Genomic DNA, 23,055 nt, shown 5'->3' on the forward strand with positions numbered 1-23,055 from the left:
GCTCTTGGGGGTCGAGAATTCCAAACATTCTCACAACTCTTGGATTGAAGAAATTTCTCCTCATCTCAGTCCCAAATGGCCGATTCCTTATTGTAAAACTGTGACACCGTGTTCTAGATTCACCAGCCAGGGGAAACATTTTCTCAGCAACTATCCTGTCAAGCCCTCTACGAATGTCACCATTTTCATTTTTCTAAATCCGAGGGAATATAGGCCTAGACTTTCAAATCTCTCTTCCTCGAACATTCTCCCACTTTAGGAATCAGTCTAGTGAACCCTTGTCGCCCTCCGTCGAAGGAAAATATATCCTTCCTTATATAAGGAGACCAAAACTGCACACAGCACTCCAGGTATGGTCTTGCCAATCCCTGTATCATTTTAGTGCCTTACTCTTATACTCCAGTACCTTTTCAACAAAAGTCACATACCGTTTGCCTTCCTAATTTTGTTAACTTTCTGTGAGTCAGGTACAAGGACACTCAGGGCTCCCCGAGTACAAACATTTCCCACTCTCTCAACATTCAAAAAATATTCTGCTTTTTTATTGTTCCTCCGAAGGTGGATAACGTCCGTCTCATTGTACTACTTGGAAACTGTTCCGGAATTTACGGAATTTTGGAAGACCAAAACCAATTTATCCACCATCTCTATTAAATTCTGAGGATGTAATCATCAGGTTCAGCAGGGTTTAGTCTCCAACAGCAGCACACAGGTAGAACTGCAGATGACAGGACTGCACAGAATCTAACGTTGCAATAGGTTACTGGAAGGCACAAAGGTGTGGCTTGTTCTCCCAAGGTGAATGTGTCTCATGCTTCCCACTGAACCTCCAAGAACAGAAAGGGTCTCTGAGGTATGAAGGTTGTTGATGACTGCGCTGGGTCTATACATGATGTGGAGATGCCGGCGTTGGACTGGGGTGAGCACAGTAAGAAGTCTTACAACACCAGGTTAAAGTCCAACAGGTTTGTTTCAAACATGAGCTTTCGGAGCGCAGCTCCTTCCTCAGGTGAATAGAGAGGTATGTTCCAGAAACATTTATATAGACAAAGTCAGAGATGCTGGACAATGCTTGGAATGCGAGCATTTGCAGGTAATCATAGAACAGTACAGCACAGAACAGGCCCTTCAGCCCTCGATGTTGTGCCGAGGAATGATCACCCCACTTAAACCCACGTAACCCGTAACCCAACAATCCCCCCATTAACCTTACACTACGGGCAATTTAGCATGGCCAATCCACCTAACCCGCACATCTTTGGACTGTGGGAGGAAACCGGAGCACCCGGAGGAAACCCACGCACACACGGGGAGGACGTGCAGACTCCACACAGACAGTGACCCAACCGGGAATCGAACCTGGGACCCTGGAGCTGTGAAGCATTGATGCTAACCACCATGCTACCGTGAGGCCCCAAAAAAATCAAATCATTACAGATCCAGGGAGAGGGATAATCACAGGTTAAAGAGCCAGAACAGTTGGTAGGATTTTGCAAGTCCAGGCCAGATGGTGGGGGGTGGATGCAATGCGACATGAATCCAAGATCCCTGTTGAGGCCGCACTCATGCGTGCGGAACTTAGCTATATGTTTTTGCTCGGCAATTCTGCGTTGTCGCGTGTCCTGAAGACCGCCTTGGAGAACGCTTACCCGGAGATCAGAGGCTGAATGCCCTTGACTGCTGAAGTGTTCCCCGACTGGAAGGGAACATTCCTGCCTGGTGATAGTCGCACGATGCCCATTCATTCGTTGTCGCAGTGTCTGCATGGTCTCGCCAATGTACCACGCTTCGGGACATCCTTTCCTGCAGCGTATGAGGTAGATTACATTGGTCGAGTCGCACGAGTATGTGCCGCGTACCTGGTGGGTGGTGTTTCCACGTGCAATGGTGGTATCCAAGTCGATGATCTGGCATGTCTTGCAGAGATTGCCCTGGCAGGGTTGTGTGGTGTCGTGGTCGCTGTTCTGAAGGCTGGGTAATTTGCTGCAAACAATGGTTTGTTTGAGGTTGCGCGGTTGTTTGAAGGCCAGTAGTGGGGGTGTGGGGATGACCTTGGCAAGATGTTCATCTTCACTGATGATGTATTGAAGGCTGCGAAGAAGATGTCGTAGTTTCTCCGCCCCAGGAAAGTACTGGACGACGAAGGGTACTCTGTCAGTGGTGTCCCGTGTTTGTCTTCTGAGGAGGTCGGTGCGGTTTTTTGCTGTGGCGCGTTGGAACTGTCGATCGATGAGTTGAGCGCCATATCCCGTTCATACGAGAGCATCTTTCAGCATCTGTAGGTGTCTGTTACGCTCCTCCTCGTCTGAGCAGATCCTGTGTATAAGGAGGGCTTGTCCATAGGGGATGGCTTCTTTAATGTGTTTCGGGTGAATGCTGGAGAAGTGGAGCATCGTGAGGTTGTCTGTGGGCTTGCGGTAAAGCGAAGTGCTAAGGTGACCGTCCTTGATGGAGATGAGTGTGTCCAAGAATGCAACTGAATTTGGAGAATAGTCCATGGTGAGTTTGATGGTGGGATGGAACTTATAGATCTCATCGTGTAGTCGTTTCAGTGATTCTTCGCTGTGGGTCCAAAGGAAAAAATGTCATTGATGTATCTGGTGTATAACGTCAGTTGCAGGTCCTGTGCGGTGAGGAGGTCTTGTTCAAACTTGTGCATGAAGATGTTGGCATACTGTGGTGCAAATTTGGACCCCATGGATGTTCCATGCATCTGGATGAAGAATTTGTTGTCGAAGGTGAAGACGTTGTGATGTAGAATGAAGCGGAATTGCCGAGCAAAAACATATAGCTAAGTTCCACACGCACGAGTGCGGCCTCAACAGGGATCTTGGATTCATGTCGCATTACATCCACCCCCCACCATCTGGCCTGGACTTGCAAAATCCTACCAACTGTTCTGGCTTGAGACAATTCACACCTCTTTAACCTGTGATTATCCCTCTCCCTGGATCTGTAATGATTTGATTACCTGCAAATGCTCGCATTCCAAGCATTGTCCAGCATCTCTGACTTTGTCTATATAAATGTTTCTGGAACATACCTCTCCATTCACCTGAGGAAGGAGCTGCGCTCCGAAAGCTCGGGTCTATACAGTTGAGGTTGTGGTTCTGTATGATCAGCTCAATAAGGTTAATAATCAACATCATAGTCACTATTTGGAAAACAGAGTATTCTTCACGATTACTCTCCTCAAAATATCCTTGTCTGCTCACCATCAAACATCTCACATTCCACTTTGCGTGCATCCACAAGATCAGTGTTGGTACTGTGCACTCGCTCTATCTGCTTTGGTCCAGGCAGAGATGAATCTTGGTTTCCTTTGTATGTTCACTTGTTGGAAGTACACTTTTTTGCTTTACCATGTCGCTTTGCAGTTTCTTTTGCATCTGCTGCAACATTCTTTTGGACAGCAGCGATGGTTTAAGAATGGTCAGCAGCGTATGAAAGGTATGACCTATTGTAAGTTTGTCCAGTGTCTTTCCGGTCCATGATGGGGGCAGACAGTAGATCGATATGTGTGAGGAAGGATACAAATGGATTGGCCAAGCTTTTTCCCCTCCAACATGCTAGTTCTCTGCCTATCCTTTTTCACCCTGTTGAAACATTCAATGCCACCATTTGATTGAGGGTTGCATCATCATGTCAAATGGTAGCTTGCGAGGAACTCTGAACTGACTGTAAACAAACCGTGGTCTGTAATGATAGGGCTGGATTCTCTGATTTGGAGACTATGTCCCCACGCTGGCGTGGGAACGGTGAGGTTTTACGCCAGGAAAACGGGTGCAAAATGGCCACCGATTCCCCGTTTTGCTAGGGGTTAGCAGGAAAGCAGCGCAGAGCAGCCGGCTCTAGCCACCAATACGGCCTGAAGAATTGTCGGGTCCGTGGCCGCGCATGTGCACGGCGGCAGCCTGCAGCGCCGCACCGTGCTTCATGGCGGAAGCCGCTCCCGGACACGCCGTGTGAAATAGTCCCCCCAGCTCACACGGTGTGGACCGTCCCACCACAGTGCCCCAAGCCCGAATAAGTCCACCCCTGGCCACGGATCGCCCCCTCCCCCGACTGTGGCGGCGTAGGACTGAGCCCGCAGCCGCCACGCCGAGTTCCTGACGGGTGAGACCGCACGTGTCCCACGCCGTCAGGAACTTGGCCGGTCGCGGGCGGAGCATTGGGGGGTGGGCCTCAGGCAATGGCCCGAGGCCGTGGATACTTGGCGCGCCGTGCTCTCCGATTATGCTGCTTTGGAGGGAGCGGAGCATCGTGGAAGCAGCGCAACCCCCCTGATTCTGTTGGGAATTTGGATTCTCCGGCCCGCTGCCGAATGCGATTTTGGCATCGACGGCCGGAGAATCCAGCCCATAGTCTCTGGCAAATTCTGTCATGTTAACAACTTGCCATGAACAGCAAGCAAAAACATGGATTGCTAGGAGCTGCTTTCACTTTTCCAAACATATCTACTTAGTTGTTGCCATGGTTTGTTGGTCATGGGGTCAGTTGAAGAAGGGTAGGCCATGGTTTAACAGATTATTCACGAAGAAACCACACAATTTCTATTGAGTTCTTCTATGCAGCAATCAATTGCTGGCATAGACTGCTTTGATGCCATGTTGTTTCACCGTAACAAACCCAAAATGTCCTTCATGGACAATGTGAGCATGTCGCAACATGTTCACCTTGTATTGAATGTGGAGCAGGCTTGAGAGGCAGAATTACCTACTGCTCCTAGTTCTTATGTTAACATTTATCATAGATAGATCATAGAATTTACAGTGCAGAAGGAGGCCATTCGGCCCTTCGAGTCTGCACCGGCTCTTGGAAAGAGCACCCTACCCAAGGTCAACTATCCCCATAACCCAGTAACCCCACCCAACACTAAGGGCAATTTTGGACACTAAGGGCAATTTATCATGGCCAATCCACCTAACCTGCACATCTTTGGACTGTGGGAGGAAACCGGAGCACCCGGAGGAAACCCACGCACACACGGGGAGGATGTGCAGACTCCGCACAGACAGTGACCCAAGCCGGAATTGAACCTGGGACCCTGGAGCTGTGAAGCCATTGTGCTATCCACAATGCTACCATGCTGCCCTAACATGGGCAACATGTTGTTGTAGTGCTTTTCTGATAACCACTCAAGTTCTTCAAGCAATACATTTGTCATCAAACAGTTCAAGCTCATTGCGTACTCTGTAGTACAGGACCAGTTCGTCCTCTGTTTTGCAAGGTCACTCAGTTTTTAGGTATTACTTTCTGCAGTACACCAACTGTCGCTGATTCTGCTTTCAGCTCCTCTCATTTAACAAGATTCACTGTTGCTTGTGAATTCACCATGACCATCAGTTTTCAATGTCACAAGTCACTTTGCCATCGCTAACACTCTCTGATAGCAGTGTGGCTAAGCAGGTCAGTTTCTCAGTTATGCCAACCTGTGAGGTACTCAACCTTGAAGTTGTACTGATGAAGAGGAATTGACCATCTGTTGATGCACAGAGATCGATGACCAGATCCTTACGTGACAAACAATATCGGCAGCACTTGATAATCGGTGTAGAGTGAACTTTCTACCAAAGAGATACATATGCCAATGTTCACAAGTGTAGCTACAGGCTACTGCTTCTCGTTCTACATTAGAATATTTGGGTTCAGTTTCTGGCAATGAGCATGATGTGTAAACGATTGGTCATTCACTTCCTTCCAGGTAATGTGAGAGTACAGCTCCAGTCACATTTTCTGACCGTATCTATTATGATATACAATTTGTGTTGGGTCGAATTGCAGGACGACTGGTAGCCGTTAACATGTCAAACGCTTTGCTGTGCAATTGTCCATTTCTATTGTGCATCTTTATGTAGTAGCTTTCAAAATAGCTCCGTGGTCTCTGCGTACTTAGGAACAAATTTGTGCTAAAAGTTGGTGGCATTGAGGAATGATGCCAAATCTGTCATGTTGGATGGGGTTGGAAGCACAAGGTTGGATTTTCTGTTGCTGTGTTGGCCTGCCTCCAGCCACTGTCACTCTGTACCCTCGCAAGGCAATCTCGGATGCTGTGAATGTGCATTTGTCCTTGTTGAGCGTCAGATTGTGTTGTTCAAGTCGAGTGAGCACTGCTGATAACTGCTGATCGTATTCTGTGGACAATAGCATCAGCAAGTGGATTCAGCTTCCTCTCAACATCTGACAAGACGGATGAAAGGGTGATGTGAAATGTGCTGGGTGCTCAGCTTAGCCCATTGAGTATGCGATGGTACCAAAACATACCTTTGGTGATTAACAAAAGCGGGAAGATATTGGCTTTACTTCGCTAGTGGTATCTGAAATAGTTCTGGCACATGGCAAATTTGGTGGAGTCACGAAATGATACCAAAAGCTTTGTACTGTAGGAAATGATCATTTGTCTGGAATGATTGGTTTGTTGACTGCCTGTAGGTTGGCGCAGAATCCATGTTTGCTATACTTGCATCAGGCAATGACTAGGTTTGATATTCATGACGAATAATCAATTCGCTTGATGATAGTCATTGAGGTTTACAGCATGGAAACAGGCCCTTCGGCCCAACTTGTCCATGCCGCCCAGTTTTTACCACTAAGCTAGTCCCAATTGCGCACATTTGGTGTACAGCCATCTATACCCAACTTTCCCATATAACTGTCTAAAAGCTTTTTAAAGACAGAATTGTACCCGCCTGTACCACCGCCTTTGGCAGCTCGTTCTATGACACTCACCACCCTCTGTGTGAAAAAATTGCCCCTCTGGGCCCTTTTGTATCTGTCCCGCCTCACCTTAAACCTATGCCCTCTAGTTTTAGATTCCCTAGCTTTGGGAAAAGATGTTGACGATGTAAAAATAGATTGAGTCTGCTTCAATTAGTCTCAACTCCTGTGATACGTCTGCATGGATTTCAAACACAACCATTTCAAATTTTGAACTAGTAGAATAAACCTGTGGATGCAAGGAGCGCGACAGTATCCCTTAATCACCCCAAATCCAGCAAATAAGGAGGAATACTGCCGTGCACAGTCTGTGTCATCAATCACGTGCACCAGTGGGGCCAAGCTCACCAAAGGCTTTACCTCCATAATGCTATATAGAACATGAACCCGTCCTGGGGTGATATTTTTATATTGCACTGGGAACTGCGATCAACCAAAAACTGGAATATTAACCTCAAAGAATTGTCATAGGAGTGAGAGAAAGTTGCGAAAAATAACATTGGCAGCGTTTGTGGTTCAATGTATATACTTCTGCTCCAACACCAATAAGGAGCAATACCGAGATGCCTATAATCTTAACTGAGCGTTCCTGAAAATGCTTTATACACATGCTAATAATAATAATCTTTATTATTGTCACAAGTAGGCTTACATTAACACTGCAATGAAGTTACTGTGAAAATCCCCTAGTCGCCACAATCCGGCGCCTGTTCAGGTACACTGGAGGAGAATTCAGAATGTCCAAATTACCTAACAGCATGTCTTTCGGGACTTGTGGGAGGAAAACGGAGCACCCGGAGGAAACCTACGCAGACATGGGGTGAACGTGCAGACTCCGCAAGACAGTGACCCAAGCTGGGAATCGAACCTAAGTCTCTGGTGCTGTGAAGCAACAGTGCTAACCACTGTGCTGCCGTGCTCACCCTCACTCTCAGCAGACACCCCTCTGGGTTGATCCGATTAAGTAATCTTTTTCAACCTGTGCACCTTTGTTAAGTGACTCCACTTTAAGCACAAGTTACACTTTGTCCCTTGAGTTGGACATTGTATTAGGAATGGATGGATGCCTCCACAATTTGGGCACGTTTTTGAAAGTAGCCAACCATGATGGGCTCTCTGATTCCACTGGCAGGAAAATAGATCTTTCAGTCATCATTCTTTTCTTTGGCTGAAGTATATTTTGTAAGCACTTACTGTCATTTTAAATATAGACGTGCCTTTGGTGTGCTGCTCGAATACTCACTGGCCTCCTGCTCCTAGACAATGTAAGAGGATTTTCCTCTTGAGGGTCACTCCTACATGTCGACGGTCCAGCTCTGTAGTTAGCAAGTAGGGCATGAAGTCCAAATTCTATTGAACCTATGGCATTTGCAAAGGGAAGGTGCTAGAGCCAGCAAATTTTAAATACACTCATTGCCAATTGACATGTTTCATATGTCATGTGAGTGTCCCTTTAGGAAAGGTTTGGTCTTACCACATGACTTCTAGCATGGCTTCAGTGATGTCATTTGTGGGTGGAGCTGGGCTGTGGCTGTCAGGTGAGAGGGGATTTAGTCTTTGGGTTTCAGCTTTGGTTTTGTTGGTTTGGACGGCAGAAGAGAAGCAGTGATTCCTGTTTTCATTTTCAAGCTGTTCCAGTGAACTGAAAGCACACTGGGTGTGGCAAACTGCCTTGGTAACTTTAAACATAGAGTTGCCTTCCTGAAGGAGTTCTGAATCTGCTGGTTTGAACTTGATCAGAAACTCAGGGAAAGGATTAATCCCATTCAAGTGAGATTACAGTGTGCTGGGCCACACCCTCAAAAGGGGTTTTAGTTTATTGGATTTTGTATTGAATTGGAACAGCTACTAAGGGGGATTCATTTAGAGTTAAATACATAGATTACTGTAGCTGTTGTTTTCTTAATGTTAGTAATTGATAACAAATTCTTGCTCAGTGTTTTATTTATATATTAACTACATTCTTATAATAAACATTGTTTTAATAAAAGTGCCTAGGAAGCCTGATGAATCACACCTGAAGTGAATGCTCTTGTGCTCAACCTAACCAAATTCAACATAAAAGTTATAGGTCAGGTGAACTTCATAAACACACTTTGGAGTTTCTAAGCCCTGGCCCATAACACATCCCTCTGAGATATGCAGAGATGATACCAGTTCCTGCATCTAAGCAGGAGTTTTATTCACTGTGCTTTTAAAATGTCCGCTCACTGATGCTTCCAGCTGTTTCGCTCAGTTTAGTTTTGCTTTCACTCTGTAACCACACCCAGGCTAGATTAATTGCACACAGAGACACACATAATCAAACGTGAACAATTGAATGCTACATCTATGAGTTGCATGCTGTAACAGCTGAAAGGGGAACAATATGCCCCTTATAAATCTCACTGTTACCTTTCATGATTTAACTTAATCTACAAATTGCTAAAGCATAGCTGATGTATGGGAGCATTTGAGAAAAGAGAAGAGTATTCAGAACTATTGCTCAAAAAGATCTTTGCAGCGTTGAACTTTGCTGCACTGTAAATCATTCAAAACCTCAAACTGCTTCTTCTGTTCGGAAATTTCACGTGCTTTTTCAGTTTGCCGTGTTCAAGAAAATGCATTTAGAATTAATTTTCTTTCAGCTCTGTCACTTACCTTTTCACCAAAGATCCTCTGGCAGATTCCATTTTGGGCCAGTTTTTCTTTAACTTGTCTCGTCAATTCTATGGTGTCCACTTCCCGGTACATGTACATCTCATATTGTTCTGGAGTCAACGGAGGAACTGTTGGTTTCAGCGAACGTGGGACATAAGTAGGGAAAATAGAAAGCTGACCAATACTTTGAGAGTCTGGGCTGCCCTCAGATTTTATATCTGTAAGCTTATGCGTAACTTCAACACCAATTGAATTTTCCTCACCATTTTTGCTGTTGTCATTAGGTTCAGTTCGCCACTGTCTAACATTCAATGTCCCAGAAGAACCACAGGAAGAGGATGATGGTGAAGGTGATACTGATGCATACAGCCTGTGAGCTATAGTTCTCTCTGTGGCCCAATGCTGGTCAAAGTACGATCCAGCATCACCAATTTCTGATTTCACTTTTCGTATTATGTTCTGTACAAAGGCCGCAGGTGATACAACGCTGAGAGGAGTCTGTGAACTTCTAGTTGCAATGCCTTCCTCTTGCTTGATGTACGAGGAAAGAGGGACTTTGTTTGTGGCTGGTAGTGTTTCTATGTGTGGTGCTGTCATGGTGTTGCTGCTGCTAGTGGTTTCCATCTCCAACAGAACGTGCTGCTGGGCTTGCATCTCTCTTCGGGCCTGTTCCAGGATAGATCGGATTGCTTCATCAGAACCAGCACTACTGCTGGAACTTGTACTGCATACAGGCAAGGGAGAGCTTTTAGATTCAACTAAAAAAAGAACATAAATAAAGTCAAGCTAGTTTAAAGAATTCTTTGGCGCTAGTATCATAGAAGCATAGAAAATAGGAGCAGGAGGAAGCCATTTGGCCTTTCGAGCCTGCTCCGTCATTCATTATGATCATGGCTGATCATCCAACTCAGTAACCTGTTCCCGCTTTCCGCCCATACCCTTTGACCCTTTTAGCCCCAAGAGCTATATCTAACTCCTTCATGAAAACATACAATCTTTTGGCCTCAACTGCTTTCTGTGGTAGAGATTCACCACCCCTCTGGGTGAAGAAATTTCTCCTCATCTCAGTCCTAAAGGGGCTGGTTTAGCTCACTGAGCTAAATCACTGGCTTTTAAAGCAGGCCAGCAGCACGGTTCGATTCCCGTACCAGCCTCCCCGGACAGGCGCCGGAATGTGGCAACTAGGGGCTTTTCACAGTAACTTCATTGAAGCCTACTCGTGACAATAAGCGATTTTAATTAATTTAATTTTTAAATGGTTTACTCTATATCCTTAGACTGTGACCCCTGGTTCTGGACTCCCCTGCCATCGGTAACATCCTTCCATCATATATCCTGTCTAGTCCCGTTAGAATTTTATAGGTTTCCATGAGATCCCCCTTCATTCTTCTAAATTCCAGCATAATCCTAACCAAGTCAATCTCTCTTCATCCTTCAGTCCAGCCATCACAGGAATCAGTCACTAAACCTTCGCTGCACTCCCTCTATAGCAAAAACGGCCTTCCTCAGATAAGGAGACTAAAACTGCACACAATATTCTAGGTGTGGCCTCACTAAGGCCCTGTATAATTGCAGCAAGACATCCCTGCTCCTCTACTCGAATCCTCTCGCCATGAAGGCTAACATACCATGAGCCTTCTTTACCGCCTGCTGCACCTGCATGTTTACCTTCAGGCAACCCAGGTCTCATTGCACATTCTCCTCTCTCAATCTCTACCCATTCAGATAATAATCTGCCTTCCTGATTTTGCTGCCGAGGTGGATAATCTCACATTTATCCATGTGATACTGCATCTGTCATGCTTTTACCCACTCGCTCAACTTGTCCAAATCACACTGAAGCATCCCTGCGTCCTCCTCACAGCTCACCCTCCCACCCAGCTTTGTGTCATCCACCAATTTGAAGATAGTACATTTAGTTCCCTCATCCAAATCATTAATATTTATCATCTACATTCTTTGAAACTATATCCTAGTTGTACAAAGTAACAAGTTAGAAGATCCATAACATTTTTATAGAAAACAGAACACCATTTTTCAAGAAACAGTGGGACTCTAGACAAATTGTGCAGATGTTTCAATGGCTTTTCAAAGCTCAAAATGTTTTGTACAAAAATAATTGAAGGCGATCACTGACATGTTTGAGCTCCTCACTGCTCCAAAATAGTTCACCCGGCAGAATGTGAATTCATTCCAGAGAACGAAGGCCAAAGACAGCCTTTGTTGCTGCCTGCATTCAGACACTGGATTACACTTCTCAAATCAAATTGCTTGAAATTCTGACATTTACGATTAAATAATCGGGCCATGAAGAAGCAGTTGGTGCATTTGAGGAAAATGAAAATTGCTTATTGTCTCAAGTAGGCTTCAAATGAAGTTACTGTGAAAAGCCCCTAGTCGCCACATTCCCGTAACAGCCTACCCGAACAGGTGCCGGAATGTGGCGACTAGGGGCTTTTCACAGTAACTTCATTTGAAGCCTACTTGTGACAATAAGCGATTTTCATTTCATTTCATTCCGGCGCCTGTTCGGGGAGGCTGGTACGGGAATTGAACCGTGCTGCTGGCCTGCCTTGGTCTGCTTTCAAAGCCAGCGATTTAGCCCTGTGCTAAACCAGCCCCAATAAGAATTTCTCTAAAACGATCCAATCATGCCTTTCTGCAGTTAGGTTTTAATGATCTGTATGCCTGATCTCTAAAGGACAGCTTTAATCTTATTTTTATTCAGGTTGTCTTTTAATTACTCACCACATTTTTGAGTCTGAAGCTCTTTCTTTGCCTGCTCCAGAATATTTTTAATAGCCTCATCTGAACCAGTCTCCGGAGTTCGAATCCTAGGAGTTATACTCCCTGAAAGGAAACGCACAAAAGTGAAGACTTCAAAAATGTTCTTACACCTTGCCCCTATACCTTCATAAAAGTTACTTAGACTTAGAGCATACATTACGGAAGGAGCCCATTCGGCCCATCAAGTCTGCACCGACCCATTTAAGCCCTCACTTCCGCCCTAACCTCATAACCCAATAACCCCTCCTTTTACCTTTTTTGTCACTAAGGGCAATTTATCAGGCCAATCCGCCTAACCTACACGATTTTGGACTGTGGGAGGAAACCGGAACACCCGGCGGAAACCCACGCAGACACGGGAAGAATGTGTAGACTCCGCACAGTGACCCAGCGGGGAATCGAACCTGGGACCCCTGCGCTGTGAAGCCACAGTGCTATCCACTTGTGCGACATATGGGGACTAAAGGAAACACTGATACTGACAGGGATGGCACGGTGGCACACTGGTTAGCACTGTTGCCTCACAGCGCCAGGGACCTAGGTTCGATTCCAACCTCGGGTGGCTGTCGGTGTGGAGTTTGCATTTTATCCCCGTGTCTACGTGGATTTCCTCAGGTGCTCCGGTTTCCTCCCACATCCAAAGATGCGCAGGTTAGGTGGATTGGCCATGCTAAATTGTTCCTTAGTGTTCAACGGTTATGCTGGGGTTACAGGGATAGGGTGGGGGAGTGGGCTGAAGTAGGGTGCTCTTGCGGAGGGTTGGCACGGACTCGATGGGCCTAATTGCCTCCTTCTGCCTCACTTATAGCACTAATGATTTAGCAACGTGCAACTTTTAAAGTGTGGATATTTCTTTTGTTTTTGTTTCCCAGGAAGTAGCTTATGTTGTTGGGATGCTGCAATGATTCCTGAAACCCTTGTATAACATGCCCTGGCATCAGGCTGCGGTTTGGAATTTGTATCATTTAAGCTGTTGCTCAGCAGGAGAGGCTAAAGTGAAAGCATTGTGATAGGTTGCATATGAAATATACATGAGAATGGTTACAGACTAGTCATATAATACAGTACAAAGAGATTCGATGCGAATAAGAGAACTATAAAGAGAGCTATAAATGATTACCTTGTTGGGTCTTATTTTAATTTAATTAAATAATTTTTATTGAAAGAGTTTTTCCATACAGACATTTACCCCTACTAATTTTTAAATTATTTACAACACAATCCCTCTAGGCAAATGTCCCTCCCTCGCCCGCCCTCTCGCGCGCACCAGTCCTCCTCCCCCCCCCCCCCCCCCCCCCCCCAGGCAACCTTAACAACCAAGGCAGCCTACAGTTTCAGACATGAGCAGCGAGCAGGCTTGCCCGCGTTACAGTCGTGCGTGTCCCCCCACGACCCTTGCTGCCCCCCCCCTCCCCCCCCCTCCCTCCCCTCCCCTCCCCCCCCCCTCCCTCCCCCCCCTCCCTCCCCCCCCCCCTCCCTCCCCCCCCCTCCCTCCCCCCTCCCTCCCCCCCCCCCCCCCCCCCCCCCCCCCCGGGTTGCTGCTGCCACGACCCCGAACGTCTATCTCTGATCTAAAAAGTCAAGGAAAGGTTGCCACCGCCTGGCGAATCCCTGTACCGACCCTCTCAGGGCAAATTTGATCCTTTCTAGCTGAATATAGCTAGCCATATCGTTAATCCAAGTTTCAACGCTTGGAGGCCTCGCGTCCTTCCATTGAATTAATATCCTTCGTCGAGCCACTAGGGACGCAAAGGCCAGTATTCCGGCCTCCCTAGCCTCCTGTACCCCCGGTTCTACCCCGACCCCAAAGATCGCAAGCCCCCATCCTGGTTTGACCCTGGACCCCACCACCTTCGACACCGTCCTTGCCACCCCCTTCCAGAACCCTTCCAGCACCGGACATGCCCAGAACATATGCACATGGTTCGCTGGGCTTCCCAGACATCTGACACACCTGTCCTCACCCCCAAAGAACCGGCTCATCCTTGTCCCCGTCATGTGAGCTCTATGCAGCACCTTAAATTGAATGAGGCTCAGTCTCGCACACGAGGAGGAAGAGTTGACCTTCTCCAGTGCATCCGCCCACGTCCCGTCTTCTATCTGCTCTCCCAGCTCCCCTTCCCACTTGGCTTTCAGCTCCTCCCCCGATGCTGCTTCCGCCTCCTGCATTATCTTGTAGATGTCTGATATCTTCCCCCCTCCGACCCAGACCCCCGAGAGCACCCTATCACTCGCCCCCTTACTGGGGAGCAGGGGAAACCCCTCCACCTGCCGCCTAGCAAATGCCTTCACTTGTAAATATCTGAACATGTTTCCCGGGGGGAGCTCAAACTTCTCCTCCAGCCCTCCCAGGCTCGCAAACCTCCCTTTAATTTAATTAAAGATCAATGTAAATGTAAATGTAAATCGCTTATTGTCACAAGTAGGCTTCAAATGAAGTTACTGTGAAAAGCCCCTAGTCGCCACATTCCGGCGCCTGTTCGGGGAGGCTGGTACGGGAATTGAACCGTGCTGCTGGCCTGCCTTGGTCTGCTTTCAAAGCCAGCAATTTAGCCGTGTGCTAAACCAGCCCCAAAATGAAACTCGCTTATTGTCACGAGTAGGCTTCAATGAAGTTACTGTGAAAAGCCCCTAGTCGCCACATTCCAGCGCCTGTCCGGGGAGGCTGGTACGAGAATCGAACCGTGCTGCTGGCCTGCTTGGTCTGCTTTAAAAGCCAGCGATTTAGCCCAGTGAGCTAAATGGATATCTCCTCCACAGTTTGGATATTAGAAACTGGGAACCAAAAGAAGTAAATTTGGCAGGAGGATAATTAAGATAGTGTGCTACACCTTACAGAGTTTCATCTTTTCTGTATCAAATGGGGTGACTTTATGTTCCCTCTAAAAGTTTTTACAAATATATAAGACAAAAAAGAGTGGCTAAGGTGAATATTGGTCCTTTAGAGGATGAGAAGGGAGTTTTGATAATGGGAAATGAGGAAATGGCTGAGGAACTGAACAGGTTTTTTGGGTCGGTCTTCACAGTGGAAGACACAAATAACATGCCAGCGACTGATAGAAATGAGGCTATGACAGGTGAGGACCTTGAGAGGATTGTTATCACTAAGGAGGGAGTGATGGGCAAGCTAATGGGGCTAAAGGTAGACAAGTCTCCTGGCCCTGATGGAATGCATCCCAGAGTGCTAAAAGAGATGGCTAGGGAAATTGCAGATGCACTAGTGATAATTTACCGAAATTCACTAGACTCTGGGGTGGTCCCGGTGGATTGGAAATTAGCAAATGTGACGCCACTGTTTAAAAAAGGAGGTAGGCAGAAAGCAGGAAATTATAGGCCAGTGAGCTTAACTTCGGTAGTAGGGAAGATGCTGGAATCTATCATCAAGGAAGAAATTGCGAGGCATCTGGATAGAAATTGTCCCATTGGGCAGACGCAGCATGGGTTCGTAAAAGGCAGGTCATGCCTAACTAATTTAGTGGAATTTTTTGAGGACATTACCAGTGCAGTAGATAACGGGGAGCCGATGGATGTGGTATATCTGGATTTCCAGAAAGCCTTTGACAAGGTGCCACACAAAAGGTTGTTGCATAAGATAAAGATGCATGGCATTAAGGGTAAAGTAGTAGCATGGATAGAGGATTGGTTAATTAATAGAAAGCAAAGAGTTGGGATAAATGGGTGTTTCTCTGGTTGGCAATCAATAGCTAGTGGTGTCCCTCAGGGATCCGTGTTGGGCCCACAATTGTTCACAATTTACATAGATGATTTGGAGTTGGGGACCAAGGGCAATGTGTCCAAGTTTGCAGATGACACTAAGATGAGTGGTAAAGCGAAAAGTGCAGAGGATACTGGAAGTCTGCAGAGGGATTTGGATAGGTTAAGTGAATGGGCTAGGGTCTGGCAGATGGAATACAATGTTGACAAATGTGAGGTTATCCATTTTGGTAGGAATAACAGCAAACGGGATTATTATTTAAATGATAAAATATTAAAGCATGCCGCTGTTCAGAGAGACTTGGGTGTGCTAGTGCATGAGTCACAGAAGGTTGGTTTACAAGTGCAACAGGTGATTAAGAAGGCAAATGGAATTTTGTCCTTCATTGCTAGAGGGATGGAGTTTAAGACTAGGGAGGTTATGTTGCAATTGTATAAGGTGTTAGTGCGGCCACACCTGGAGTATTTTGTTCAGTTTTGGTCTCCTTACTTGAGAAAGGACGTAATGGCGCTGGAGGGTGTGCAGAGGAGATTCACTAGGTTAATCCCAGAGCTGAAGGGGTTGGATTATGAGGAGAGGTTGAGTAGACTGGGACTGTACTCGTTGGAATTTAGAAGGATGAGGGGGGATCTTATAGAAACATTTAAAATTATGAAGGGAATAGATGCGGGCAGGTTGTTTCCACTGGCGGGTGACAGCAGAACTAGGGGGCATAGCCTCAAAATAAGGGGAAGTAGATTTAGAACTGAGTTTAGGAGGAACTTCTTCACCCAAAGGGTTGTGAATCTATGGAATTCCTTGCCCAGTGAAGCAGTTGAGGCTCCTTCATTACATGTTTTTAAGGTAAAGATAGATAGTTTTTTGAAGAATAAAGGGATTAAGGGTTATGGTGTTCGGGCCGGAAAGTGGAGCTGAGTCCACAAAAGATCAGCCATGATCTAATTGAATGGCGGAGCAGGCTCGAGGGGCCAGATGGCCTACTCCTGCTCCTAGTTCTTATGTTCTTATGTTGTTCTCTTTCTTATTTCCCTCGTCGCTACGTTGGCAGTGCGGACACCAATCGTCTCCCCAGCCTCTGTCATTAACCTCAAAATTGTTCACTAGAAACTGCTCGAGATCATACTTGGGTGAATTATGCTTCCTGGCACTAACTGGGTTAAGACTAGTAGCTTAGAGTGCGCTTGGGAAAGCATCTTGCTGCTCCCGATGCAATGGAGAATGGAATAAAATTTTCAACAATTAAAAGCTGACTCACTGTATTAGCCTCTATAGCCATAACCCACTGCATAAGTCAATTTGCAAGACTATTTCTAATGGAAAAGCACAAAACAATTGGCAATCTTGATTGGTTTTTCAAGTTATTCCTCTCTTTTATACTGGGTTCTTCTGCATATCATGTTGTTCTGAACTCTCATCACTCCATGATGTAGCTGTTCATTGCATCTTATTCTTTCAAATTACATTGCAACAAAGTTTATCTTATCGTCTGTGTATATACCTCTTTGCCGCACTTGAATAGTTCGAAGGGCAAGGATATTTTGCTCATCAGATAGAAACTGCTTCATCTTAATAAAAGGCTCTTTCCCTTTAACAGTAAGCTTATGCCATGGTTTGGGTCTGGCAAGAATCTCACTAACAGACCCTTGTGACAATCCCAGGACGTAGTGTCCAAATACACGTTGTCCAATGTTGTGCTTTAGGAGTTGCTCTTTAACCTGAAAAGCAATTTCAGCCGTCTCCAGATGTTCCTCATCGGCAGCACTAGAATTGCTGCTTTCTGACTGGTCGCTTGGTGGAACAGTTTCAGTGTTACTGCAACTATTGCCTACGATTAAAGCTCCTTTGGCTGAGTAGAGTGCAGTTGGGTAGACAATGGTACTCCCGGCCTCCTTTGTGTACAGGGGGGACATCAACGGTTTATGGTGCAGTGGCTCCACGGAGGGTTTCTCATTTGTTTTAATTAAGGGGAATGGAGAGAGAGGAAATGTTCCTGATACTTCAGATCCTCGACTTGCTGGTATGGACCTTGGAGAAGTTTGTTCATCGCCTGACCAATGTGGCACTGGCTGAGGAGACGGTGAAGGGTGCTCTATGCTCAAGGTGCCCTTCTCACTGTTCAGGGTCTCCTCAGTAGAGTCTTCTTCAGGTTGTTCTTCATCTGCAAAATACAAGAAATGTTTTGATCAAGTTGCTCCATTCAAAGGCACTAAATCACACATGCACACACACACATGGTTATTTAACCTGCAGAGGTATATTCCGGATGTGCTATTAGATTTAGTACTTACTGATGGGAGGAACACTGCAGGTCGGGGTTGTACTTCCAATAGAAAATAGTCTTTGTGAGGTGATTTTGAGTTTACGTTCGAGGGTATTTAGGTACATGTTGTACATAATGTTCTGATGGCATCCTTTACACCTCTGGTGTGTCGGCTGCGGCTCAGTGTGGTAGCACTTTTGCCTGAGTCACTAGGTGCCCAGTTCAAATGCCCCACTGCAGGGTTTGAGCACCAAAATATAGGCTGACAGGCCAATGCTGTGCTGAGGAAAACCTGCACTGTGTAGAAGATGCTGTCTTTTGGATGAGACCATTAAACCATCTGCCTGCCCCTGTGGGTGTAAAAGATCCCTCCCTTGCTACTATTTCAACATAAGTTGGCGAGTTAGCCCCAGTGTCCCAGCCAATATTTATCCCTCTATCAGCTGGTCATTACCACATTGCTGTTTGTGGGAGTTTGGTGTGTGAAAAATGGGCTGATGCGGTTTCTTCACTACAACAGAGGCTACATTTCTAAAGTACCCCAATGACTGTAAAGGACTTCGAGGTGTCCAACTGTTGTGAAAAGTGCAATATAAATGCAAGTCTTTCCTTCTTCATCAAGCACCTTGTCTGAAAACCTTGGTGCATGCTTTTCCTACTTTTAAAGCCATTGCTCAGTGTCACAGCAGCAATTACATTTTGAAATATCACCCACCACTTGCTATAGCCATAATGTACATCCCACTTAAGAGGTAATGGCTGCCTCCAAGTGGCGCTGGACCCGCGTCATATTGGACCCCCTCCAGATGCTTGCAACCACTTAGCAGCATTAATAGTGGTGGATGCACATATACGGACACTGGTTAATCATGCACTGCAAGCCTTACACCTATTTTCAGGTCATATCCAAGATCTCCTGTGCTATCCTTTAAGGAACAGCCCAAATTAGATTAATTTCTCTATGAAAGTTAATAGATTAGATATACGGACTGAAACAAAGGAACTCCTGCAGTTATGAAATTTGATCCAGGCTACATCAAAATTGCTTCAATTTAAACTAAAATAAACACTGATTAATACGTTAACCCATGGGATTTTCAAATATGTTTCTTTTAAGAATGCGAAGAACACACATCATTACGTTAGCATCCGAAAACATTCTCATTCATTTCAAGCTAATTCCAATAGAAATGGGAGAGCTGCCATTTTGCTTGTGATCACGTCACAAAATGGAGGAAAAACTAGCAGAAATTCTTTGTTATGGCTAAGAGCCCAAATGCAATTCTTGTGCGGGATTCTCCATGGGCGGGATCCTCCATGGGCGGGATCCTCAATGGGCGGGATCCTCAATGGGCGGGATCCTCCATGGGCGGGATCCTCCATGGGCGGGATCCTCCATGGGCGGGATCCTCAATGGGCGGGATCCTCAATGGGCGGGATCCTCAATGGGCGGGATCCTCAATGGGCGGGATCCTCAATGGGCGGGATCCTCAATGGGCGGGATCCTCAATGGGCGGGATCCTCAATGGGCGGGATCCTCAATGGGCGGGATCCTCAATGGGCGGATCCTCAATGGGCGGGATCCTCAATGGGCGGGATCCTCAATGGGCGGGATCCTCAATGGGCGGGATCCTCAATGGGCGGGATCCTCCACTTCGCCAGTAGCACCCTCATGCCCGTGGGATGGCCACAATGGGAAATCCCATTGGGCGGCGTGTTGGTGGTGAGGGGGGGCAGAGAGTCCCACCCATCGTCTTCAGAAAACTTTCTAGGTATTTGATGGAAACAGAACTTAATCTTGCTACAAAATGTAAACGCTCCATGTCTCATTTGATATGAAACTTTGAATGCCAATTTTGAGAATCAAAACTTGACTCCTGCCAGCTGTATTCTGACACCTTATTTTTCCTGTCTGGGGGGAGGGGAAAAGAAAGACATTGAACTAATCGGCGTACGAGTAACCTAGTTTTGGGATAACTGACCAATTTCCTGGAGGGATATCACTGAAACGTTAATTGTAGTCAAAATTTGCAGACATTTGTAGCACACACTAGAAATTGTTCTTGGAGCTAAAGAACATGATATACATATTACACATCCTGAAAAGAGCAAACTTATGTTTATATCACACATCTCATTACCTCAGGCTCCCAAAGCGTTTCACAGCCAATGAAGTATTTTTTTGAAATATAGCGCGCAATACAACAGTAAAATATCCAAACTCATTTGTTGGGGGGTTTTCAGGGAGTTTCCCACCGGTTCTGCTGGCGAGTTCCCCACCGCTATCCGTTGACACGTAGTCACTTTTTTGGGCCTGGGGAGTTTCTCACCGTTTAGCCCACACTCAGAATTTTCTTCAGCCCTGGAGAGCTCAAATCAGAGATTGGGCCGCCATTTTGAAAGGGTGCCCTGATCCTGGTGAGCTTGTGGGTTCAAGCCCCACCCATGGGAAATATCACCCCCCATACACATGGGAATTATCCCACACACCTATGTGGTTGCTCGTGGTCCCAACTCCAGGCCCTCCCATGCCCCCTTACAGCCCCCCTTACAGGACCCCAGCCTGTCACCCCCTAACTTCCCAGAGGCCCCTACTTACCTGCCATGTACCCCCCACCCTTCAAACCCTCCTCCACCCTCCTTTATGGGAATGGCGCCCCCTCTGCTCTGACCCTTGGTAGTGCCACCCTGACTTCGGGCATCCTTGACTGGCACGCAGGCTGTGCTTCTGCCAGCTTGGCAGTGCCACCCGGGAATCTTGGCAGTACCAAGGTGCCAGCTGGGCAGTGCCAAGGTGCCTGTGTTCCAGGGAGGAGGGACACGGAGCCATGTAGCCCTGTCCCTGCCCACCCAGGAGTCTCCGACAGTGCAGGAGGCCCCCTCCCCACGTTCTTTTCCGCCTGGCACACGTTTGTGTGGACCAGTGCTGAACAGCGCTCGGTTGCAACCTTGCCGCGGAGTCCGGTAGATCCCAAGAAGCTGGTAGGTCCCGGGTAAGCTTGTCGACGTCTGTTTAAAACAGACTTCGGGGAGTGCCGTTTGGCCACGCCCTTTTTGGGCATGATTCTCACTCCGTCGCCTTGCGGGACTTGGGTAGATCCCACGAGACGTGAAGGCTGCCGGGAACCCTGTGAGAGGCCTCTCCCGGCAGTACTGCGCTCGAGCGAGAGTGCAACGCAGCGGCTTGATAGCACCCATAGTCCTTGTTGTGATGGAGCAAGTTCTCACGAACAGCAATGTGATAATGGTCAGAAAAACTATTTTAGTGATGCTGTCTTAGGAATAAATATTGACCAAGACATCATTGAATTACACCATGGGATTGTCTGGAATAAATGGAATTCTATTGGAATGGTAATATTGAATAATACAACTTCCTGCATAGTGGTGAACAAACTATTTTGATCTGAGGTGAATCAGTCCACTGGAATAAGTGCTACTGGTAAGTCCCAATTGCCAGCCCCCTCTTTGCCTATAGTTTCTATGCTGCGGTAGCAATATAATGCCAGTCATTCGTTCAAAGGCTCTGAAAAGGACAATTAATATTTCATTTTTTTTCCAGAACGGTTTGAATGATTGTCTAATTGGTTATTATTATATTCCTAGTGGGCAGCACGGTGGCCTAGTGGTTAGCACAACCGCCTCACGGCGCTGAGGTCTCAGGTTCAATCCCGGCTCTGGGTCACTGTCCATGTGGAGTTTGCACGTTCTCCCCGTGTCTGCGTGGGTTTCGCCCCCACAACCCAAAAATGTGCAGAGTAGGTGGATTGGCCACACTAAATTGCCCCTTAATAAAAAAAAAAATTTTAAAAAAAATTATTATATTCCTATGTGATTATTGTGAATAGTTTTTAGTCTGCACAGTACTTGTTTCTTGTCCTTTGAGGTGAACAGGTGTGCATCATGGATGATCCATGTGGTTGTCTGTTGTGAACATGGTCCATCCTCTAAAGGACGGACACTAGGGCTGGATGTGCCAGGTCGGACACGGGTCTGCTTAAGTTAGGGTCAACTCATTCTGCTTGTTCATTTACATTGTTGTCATTTCTAAAATCGTTCGCTTATAACTGAAAAAGCAACATCTTTATAAAGTAACATCTTTAGAAATCAAGCAGGATCAGCATAAAAAATATTATTTTTCTTGTATAAAATCCATAGATTGTGGACTACCCCAACACAAACTTGCTTTGTGAGGCCTGTACAGCCCCATAGCCACAATTGGCTTTCTTTGATCAGGATGCATTGGTTAACATTTATATCCAATCCCGATGATTTCTGAAATAAAATAATCACCAAACACATTCCCACAATATCAAAAGGTGACAGAATCACATACAGTAAAAATAGAATTTTACTTCTTCGATTTAATGTAATTATTCGATTTAATGTAAACCATGGCTTTGTTTTCTTACCCAAGCTATTAAGTCAGGAAAACTATTAGTCTTAACGTTAGTGCTCAAACTTCCCCTGCATAAATGGAAGTCTCTAAATATTATCAACTGGTTAATTGTTTAAACAGGGGAACTCCTTATGGCGACTATGAAGCAGCTGTATGTATACATTAGTCACGCTGTTAGAAATAATGAATTTACACTATGTTAATTAGATTTGGACACAATTTACATTTGCAAATCATCTTGATTCAAAATGGACTTTTCCGCCAAACTGGTGTATTGAAAATACTGTGTGCAGATGAATTATGGGGACTGTTATATTGCAGAAAGGCGCAGATTGAAGTTAGGAAAAAATGTAAGCATTGATAACTGTCACAGTACTTTGAAAGAGTTTAAGACTAGGGAGGTTATGCTGCAATTGTATAAGGTGTTAGTGAGGCCTCACCTCGAGTATTGTGTTCAGTTTTGTCTCCTTACCTGAGAAAGGACGTACTGGCGCTGGAGGGTGTGCAGAGGAGATTCACTAGGTTAATCCCAGAGCT

The 23,055-nt window shown here is 46.1% G+C and overlaps 1 protein-coding gene across 7 annotated transcripts in view; it reads right to left on the minus strand.

Moving 5' to 3' along the window:
• cux2b (cut-like homeobox 2b) overlaps window positions 1–23,055 on the minus strand; it is a 438,718-nt gene that overhangs the window by 33,821 nt on the left and 381,842 nt on the right. For 6 of the 7 annotated variants that reach the window (XM_038787654.1, XM_038787739.1, XM_038787773.1 and 3 more), the window contains exons 14-16: window positions 17,358–18,017; window positions 12,106–12,207; window positions 9,358–10,115 (exon numbers count right to left, since the gene is read on the minus strand). In XM_038787654.1, the coding sequence (XP_038643582.1) occupies window positions 9,358–10,115; window positions 12,106–12,207; window positions 17,358–18,017 (1,520 nt within the window). The remainder of the gene's footprint in view (window positions 1–9,357; window positions 10,116–12,105; window positions 12,208–17,357; window positions 18,018–23,055) is intronic. The other variant, XM_038787705.1, reaches the window with a different exon arrangement.

Source organism: Scyliorhinus canicula, chromosome 1, assembly GCF_902713615.1.
Source record: "Scyliorhinus canicula chromosome 1, sScyCan1.1, whole genome shotgun sequence".
Taxonomy (NCBI): domain Eukaryota; kingdom Metazoa; phylum Chordata; class Chondrichthyes; order Carcharhiniformes; family Scyliorhinidae; genus Scyliorhinus; species Scyliorhinus canicula.